Source organism: Puntigrus tetrazona, chromosome 3 (assembly GCF_018831695.1).
Source record: "Puntigrus tetrazona isolate hp1 chromosome 3, ASM1883169v1, whole genome shotgun sequence".
NCBI lineage: Eukaryota > Metazoa > Chordata > Actinopteri > Cypriniformes > Cyprinidae > Puntigrus > Puntigrus tetrazona.
Genome location: NC_056701.1, coordinates 4,856,237 through 4,864,346, shown reverse-complemented (window position 1 = coordinate 4,864,346; position 8,110 = coordinate 4,856,237). Strand labels below are relative to the sequence as shown.

The following is an 8,110-nucleotide window of genomic DNA, read 5'->3' as shown; positions in this document are numbered from 1 at the left end:
ATATTAAAAAATATTTTATAATCTTTAAAAAATTTTAACTAAAAAAACACATTGAACTGAGCTTTCATAATAAACCTAAAAACATTTCAGCTTAATGAGAGGTGTTGTGTAAGGGTCACAATCTTAAACGTGGCATGATTTAGTGCTATAAGTTTCCTTAGACCTGTTACACCCTAGTATGTGAAGGCAAGCAGCACAATTCTTCAACAAAACTTCAACATCAGAAGAACCCCAGTTCAATTCAGCCCAAAGGTACAGTAGGATGAGGCTAGTGATTAACCAGTGTGCTGGAGGAAGGCTTCTCTGGTTTCTCAGCGCTGTTTTCAGAACAATGGGCTGAATCCACTATCCCTCCACTCATTAGAAATCGAAACACCAGCGAAATGCAGCAGTCAGCTGAAAGTGCTTCATTGCAGTGCGCTACTTGGACTCTCTAAAGTACAAAGTTTTTTTGTGCAGCATTTTTTAGACGGTGTATCTTTTATAAGCTGTTTACCGTAAATAAGTTGTACTTTTATTGCAGACGCAGTTTTTCAGAAGTTAAATGTTAGTTAACATTTATTAATAAAGAGAAGATAGCGAGAATTTTCACGGCCTGAGGATACAATCGAGTCGTTTGATAGAGCGATTGATAGAGTGATTAAGGCAGAATGCAGAAGAAGAAAAGTAGACTTTCCCGAGGAGGCAGGGAGGATGGGATGGGAGTAAAAAACGTGACCTTTAAAAATTGCAGACGTTCACGGTGGAGAGTGACAGAGCGCAGCGCGATCCATACGTGCCTGTCGATACCCGCTAACAATAGCCGATCCAAAGCGCCTGTCAGCACTCGCTGGAGCCTTCTGATCAAAGGTGCATTGATCACACGCCTTCGTGACCTAATCCCGGGCGAAGGAGAGGAGAAGAGGGGTGTCATGGGGCCTGGGCAAAGAGCCCACCGTGGTCTCACCTCACAGTCTGCCTTCAAAAACCCTCAAAGTGCCTGCCAATGCAAAGACAGCGTCTGGAGAGAACAAACATTTGGGTGCCACCACATTCTGGCGACGTGACAGCAGACGGGCGGAAGGAAACGTACAGGTCAACGTGAGTCCAGCATGCGTGTGTGAGGCGATGCAAAAGGATGCGGAAAATGATGAAAGGTATCAGGAGAGAGAGGAAGAGAGAGATATTAAAACTCAGCCAGTACTGTGCTGCATCAGAACTCCTGGCGTATGATGGTAACAAGATTAAGGAATATGCATAATTGATCCAGCTCTGCGGAGAGATCGGCTTTTATCCTAACATCTGTGACACACTGAGAAGAAAAGCAAATGCTGGGTGGCATATGCTGGATGTTCAATTCAAATCAAAGTGTTCTGCTCTCTTTTTTCTTTCGTTCTCTTTATTCTTCTCTTCTCTGCACAGTCCAGTGGCTCTTAGTCAGCAGGGGGTTGCCGATGTTGGTCTAAAGAGCATATTACTCTTGAGCCCCAAAGGAAATTGAACAGGAAGAGGATTTTAGTGAAGTTTACCCTTTCTGCAAAAGTATGAATGTTGGCTTGCTTGAAAGTTTTGAAAATACTAGATAGATAGATTTTCTGGAATTTTTATCCTTTGTTGAATATCTTTCAATTCTATAAATCCCCAATTTGCGTTTCTGAGACCTGGCCAATTCATTCAAATTCACATTTGTGATTTGAAATCGAGCTAGTTCTTTTAATTTTGTGTTAATCCACAACAATATTCCACTGATCACCTGAGCGGGGCATCTTAAAAAACGGCATCACCCCCTCTTCCACTCTTTATAGAACAGTGGGAGAGTTGACAAAATCTCACCCTCCTGCGTCAACCGCTTTCCTTCCTTAATGGGCAATACCATCTAAGAAGTTCAGCAGTCAGCAAAGCCCACAGTTAGCATAAGTCCTCTAACAGGATTGCTCCCTATGGAGTGACTGTGAATTAAAGTGCTGTATGCATGCACACTCATGACTTTGGTAGCTTCTTGTGGAAGGCACCGAGATGATGCTGTTGATTGAAGTGAAGAGGGTAAGTGCACCAGATTGGAAGATGGGTAGAAGAGGGTAATCTGGTGTACTGAAGTGGCGTATGAATTGCCCAGAGGAGTTCCGATGGGGCTTTTGTGGGGGAGCGTCTGGCAGATTTATTTAAGGGGTTGAGTGCAGGCTCGTGCCCGTTCGGAAGATGAAAGGTCGTGATATTGAATGGACAACGGGCTGCCTTAGCTCTTCCCTGACTATACACTATGACCTTGGCTTTGTGCACCCATTACACAATTCAGTGGCAGCCCAATCGAATCTGCTTCTGTCGATCAATATCCTATTAAAGCACCACACAAAAAAGGAGAGGAAGAGAACGAGGGAGAGAGAAGGAGGGGCTGTCGGTAGTGGGGGAGAGCGAAATGAAAGTCTCCATAAAGTTAGCCGCTACAGCTACGTTTTTGTAAATGGAACTCCACATAATTGGCCAGTCGATACCAAGCTGGGGTAATTTCGGAGATTGGGTCCGCCTTTTCATATCCTCATCCCTCCCCCTGCTCCTCCTTCATCAGCTATTCGCTTCTACCTCCTCGAGTCTTGCAGGGATCTCAAGCGTTCCCAGGAAGAGCCACGAGTTTGTTTTTTCCCCTACAGCTGGAAGTCGGACACTGTCACGCCACAGCTTGGCACGCCGTCAAGCTCAGGTGAGCAAGAGGACTTGTACGTGAGCCAGTTTTACTGTTGCTGCCGCCCACTCAGAGCCTCTCCAGAGGAGATTGCGAGGGCTACAGAAGAGACGGGAGAGGATACGGGATTAGGATGAGGTTATTGTTATTAGTCCGCCTGCAAGAGCCTCGCAGAAATGTTGGCAAGCAGCAAGGCAGCGTGATCCAGGGGCAGGGACACCTGGAAATCCCTGGGTGAAGGCTGGGCTCTGGCACGCACCATTTAGCCATATGACCGAACAGGGGGAGCGGATGAATTATGGAGTAGGAGAGCAGGCCGCTGTGGCAGAGACACTGCCGAGCAGCACCGGTGGGGATACGCCCACCAGTCTTGTCAGCCTTGTGCCAACACTGGGCCGAAGCCTGCCAGTGGGCAGTGCCATCTGCAGTGAAATGCACACATGGGGCTTGAATCTTATCAACACTAGCTTGCTGTAAAATGCCCTACATTTTCACTATAATACAAATAAATTCAAGTAGGAAATTCACCGATATGTTGATTTTGTCCAGCTTTTCTTAGGCTTTTGTCATTTCAAACCTTATATTCTGATGAAATGCCAATTTTTTCATCCAGCTACAGGTTTGGAATTTGTGGGGAAATTGTGATTTTTGGGTGAACTACCTCTTCAAGTCAAACCAGCAAGGTTGTAAACCAGCAACATGCTGATTATCAGCTGTTCTTCAGTGTTTTTACCATGAGTAGTAATATGCTGAGTACAGGACTACTTCTTGACCTTCCTCAACTGGACACTGACCTTCAGACTTCACCAGTGAGGTTCCTTCTGCCTTCTCTTCTCATTTGGCTTGATGGGAATCTACACAGTGAAGGTGTAAGGTCTAGCCCCATGCGAACTCTTTTTCTTCAGACTGAGAACTCTGGACCTGTGCTGTAGGCCTATATCCACACAGGAGCTGATCCAGCAGAAAACCCCAACGAAGACCTGTCAAAGCTCACCAACTTCAGACCAGCCCTAGATGAGATCCCATCACGCCACGGTCCTCTCGCTCAATAAAGCGATGAGGAGTAAGGCGGGGGGAAGACAGGGTGAACAGACGTCCAGGGTTTTGAAGTTGATTGCTGCTGCCTTTGTTGTCAAATGCTTCAATTTGAAAATCCGGCCTGAACAAAAGCTGATTTTTTTTCTCCTCTCTCTTTCTCTTCCTCCTCCCCCTGCTCTTTTCAAATGAATAGCCTCCCAAGCTTTTGTAGATGCTTTAGCGGCCAGTGTTTGGGTGGAGGGGAGGAGTATGTCTGTGTGTGTATGTTAAGAGGGATTGTCAACCCTTGAGACAAGAGACTACTCCAAAAAACCTCCAACACATCCAGCAGACTCGGTCACTTTGCTGTCCGACAACAAACTTCACATAACTTGCCGGCCTCTGTTTGCCTGGTTCTCTTTTACAGTACTTTTACCTTGCTTTCTATAAAACTTACTATATGTTTAGAGGATTATAGAATATTTTCTTTTTGCACACACAATCACACAAAAGCACAATCATAGCAAAGGCAGATGTATCGGTACCACATTAGTTATCGTTCAATCATGGAAATATGCATTTAAAAAATAAGTATTTTTATCTATTTTTTAGTTGGATTTATTTTGCTGTCAACTAATTAATTTAAAAAAATAACCACTTGTGTCAGGTTTTGCTAACTTGTTTGGCCCATTTGTTGTCCCAGATGCACAGCTAAGTAAACCCACTGGATGCACTGCCATTCCTCTGCACTAAGTAAATAGAATAGATTGAAACATTTTGCTAATGTACTTTGCGCCCAGCAACTTGAAAGGTAAAGCAGTAAAGATCAGAGAGAGAGAACAGAAGGGGAAGGAGAGAAGAGAGAGAGAGAGAGAGATCAATGCCGGCCTGATAGCCACAGGCTTCATTTGGAATCCTCCAAGCGAAAGCACTTGATAAAGCCTTTAAGAGGTAGAGACTGCGGATTACCTTTATGATTGATTTCCATTCCAGTCAGACAGACTGCAGTGTGGTCATTTTTCTACCCAAACTGCAGCAGCAGGGCCGGCCGCTCTCGGCGCGAGGGCACGTTTGTGTGTATGTGTGTGCGCGTCGTGGGCCGGCTGAGTTACTGCAGCCCGGTGCCCAGGTTAGCTCTCACACAAATTACTTCACATCCTACTATTAGCCATGCAAATGCAGCCGGCTTTACTGCTCGTCATAAATAACCCGCGCTGCCACTTCTATTAGAGCAAAGGACCGCCCACCCCCCCTCCAAAAAAAAAGTTAACATAAAGAGATGACTCAGAAATTATAGCACTTCCTTTCTCACTTCCTACGTGTCCAACTTTTAGCTGTTGGCTAGTGCACTGGCTCTCTCTCCCTCCCTTGGTCCAACTTGCCCCTTTAGCCGTGTCCNCCCACCCCCACCACACACATACATACATCTCTCTCTCTCTCCACTTGGGTCCGGCCTATTAGGTATGCAGGACCAGGGCCGCTCTCTTACACATTCGTGCTGTCCTCATCAAAAAATAGTGGTCTCAGTCACCATGAATATAAAGAGGCATCACGGCTTTATGTACTGTATGACAAAGGCGTTTGATAGAGCACTGCTCACCGATGACCTACAGAAAGGGGCACGGGGGGATTCACAGCCTCGAGGCCACTCGCTCAGGGAGCAAAGTTTTGTAACCAGCACAAGTGTTCCAGTAAGATAAGCAAATGTCAGCTAACTTATTTTTTTCTTTTGTTGAAAAAAATAAAAAAGATCAAATTTAATTGAATTGGACACACGCAACAGGAAGTAGAATATGAATGCTAGGAAGAAGAATTGTAAAGAATATTTGTTTATTGTATTTATTAAATATATTCTGTTTATCTATCTTACCTCTCTATCTGCTGTTTTATCGTTCTGTCATTCTATCATTCAGTTTTACAACCAATCTGTCTGTCTGTCATTTTGTCGTTCTGTCATCATTCTATATGACTATTGTTCATCTATCTATCTGATCTATTTAAGAAGTTTAGTCCAAGCTAAATCAGCAGTGTTTGTGATACATTTGTCGAATTAAAAAGTGAGCTTGTTACACAGCCAAATTGGCGGTGAGTTGAACTGACTCAAAGTTTACTTGTACTTCAGCCATGGAAATGAAGATGAAAGATGAACTGCTTCAAAATTTGTTGCTTAAGACCGTTTTTGTTCTCAGGTATTTATATTTTTGCTCTCTTTTCTGTGTGTGGCAGCCCCCATCGCGGCAGGGACGGGGCCCAACTTTTCGTTGGCAGACTTGGACAGCTCTTCCTACTACAGTATGAGCCCTGGGGCCATGAGGCGCCCCCTACCCAGCACTTCTTCTAGCAGGTATGCACTGGAAAGACACACGCGCACTCTCTCTCTCTCTCTCCTTCACTCTGAGTCTTAATTAATCAGCCGAGGCAGAGATTGATGTGTTGGCTGAGCGCTCGAAGAGGCTGCAGGAGTCTGAGCTACACAAGCTTCCAGCATATGTGTGTCCACCTGGAACCTTCTCCCTCCGCCACCCGCTCAGCCTACAGGCCAGTCGCACACACATACTGCTCCCCGATGTAAAACCGCACTACGTGGCGCCCCGTGTGTGTACGGACAGATGTGTGTGTGTGTGTGCACAGCTGAAGCGCAACATATAAATGGTCACTGTGATTTCACCGATGGGCCAAATTTCGCTGTCACTTTTTACATAACGCAGCATACCTAAAATCCACACGCATGCAAACGTACATAAACATTTGTAATAATATTTAACATGTGCATTCGAAAATACAGCAGTCATCATGTGTGTGTTCGTTTTAGCCATTTCTGTTGAACAAATTTGTTGAATATGGCAGAATGCACTCGTTAGAGTATTTTTGGACATCATAGGTGCTTTTGATGCACAAAAATGTAGTTTAGAGCGCTAGATCGCTAGCTTTGGAGTCCATGTGTGTGTGCGGTCAAATACATCTGTGTGTGTGTGTGTGTGTGTGTGTGTGTGTGTGTACATGTGTGCGTCTGCCCACATGCTTCAGTGGCCTCTTCAGCCAGGCCTGCCAAAGCAAACATCTGGAATAAGGACCCTGTGTGTGGCTGCATGCTAGAAACTAATTAAGCGATTATGAGTGAAAAACACCAGTAGGCCTTACATTAACAAATAAATGTCAGAGCTCAGCTTACAGCAGATAACTCACACACACATGACCGCCAGCCTCCAATGACTCCTCACTTCTTCAGTGTGTGTGTTAGACTGTAGTATGTGTTTGAATAAACTTGCACACGTCTTTGCAAAATGTAAAAAAAGAAAAGAAAAAAAAGAAAAAAGTTAACACACAAATAACATTCTTAGTGTTACAAATACCATGAGAGAGGTTTATCTTCAGTGTTAGAGTTTTTGTGTTTGTTTTATTTTTTCAGTCACACCATAGGACGCATTATGTCAATAACCCACATACATGTACACACATATACATTTACACACACATATTGCAATAAATACATATAACAAAATGTAAAACTATGTATTTATATATTTATATACTGTATTTAGTATTTTATATTTTTATTTGAATTATTTGCCGACATTTATTTTCATATATTTTATGATTAAATTCATTAAGCCTTTCTCCGCCAGCGTTGCCAGACACCGCCAGAATTGAATGATTTTCACCTAAATTTGATGGCCTTCAGAATATTTCTGCTATGCATGTATGAACATATTACATATAAAAAAAAAAAAAGAATAGAGCCTCTGCTTTCAAACAAAAAAAATCTATTTTATTCTGCCTTTATATGTTTATGATTTATCATCACTTGAATGCAGATATAAAAAAATAAATAAAAAAACTTTCACCTGTAAATAATTATATGTATAATTGAAGTTGCATTCAGTAAACACAACAACAAACATTTAGGCTACATAGATACATATGTACGTGTGTGTGTGTGTGTGTGTATATAGATCACACACACACATGACATTTGTTAATTTATTTTAATATATTTAACAACTGAATTTGTTAAAGTTGTATCATAGTAGTTTTAATGTGTCACACTTCATCCTCAGTAGCGTTGATGAGGGAAAAAGCTATATTAATAAATGATATCATAGCCCATTTTTTATGATCCAATCAAAATGAGTATAATCAAGCCTCATCCCTAAAACACATCACATTAATTCGTGAAACGCTTCCTGAATGCACTTCAATGTGAATGATTGCATTGATCAGACAAACCATGCTAGGATTAAAAAAAAACCCATACATTTGCCGTTCGATTTAACTCATTATTCGCCCTCTGTCTATCTGTCTTTTGTCGCACAGTTCTGCAAAGCGTATCAAATGCATGGAGGATGAGGTGGACAGCCCGGGAGAGGAGTCCTACTACCCAGGTCAGGGACGCTCGCCTGGAAGCGGCAGCCAAGCCAGCAGCTGGCATGAAGT

The 8,110-nt window shown here is 43.1% G+C and overlaps 1 protein-coding gene across 1 annotated transcript in view; it reads left to right on the top strand.

Annotated features, from left to right (window-relative positions):
• The window catches only part of LOC122342176 (nuclear factor 1 A-type-like), a 43,213-nt gene that overhangs the window by 22,820 nt on the left and 12,283 nt on the right, over positions 1 to 8,110 (top strand). Inside the window, exons 5-6 of the mRNA XM_043235992.1 lie at positions 5,903 to 6,020; positions 7,991 to 8,110. The exon at positions 7,991 to 8,110 is cut by the window's right edge and continues 2 nt beyond it. Coding sequence (XP_043091927.1) covers positions 5,903 to 6,020; positions 7,991 to 8,110 — 238 coding nt within the window. The remainder of the gene's footprint in view (positions 1 to 5,902; positions 6,021 to 7,990) is intronic.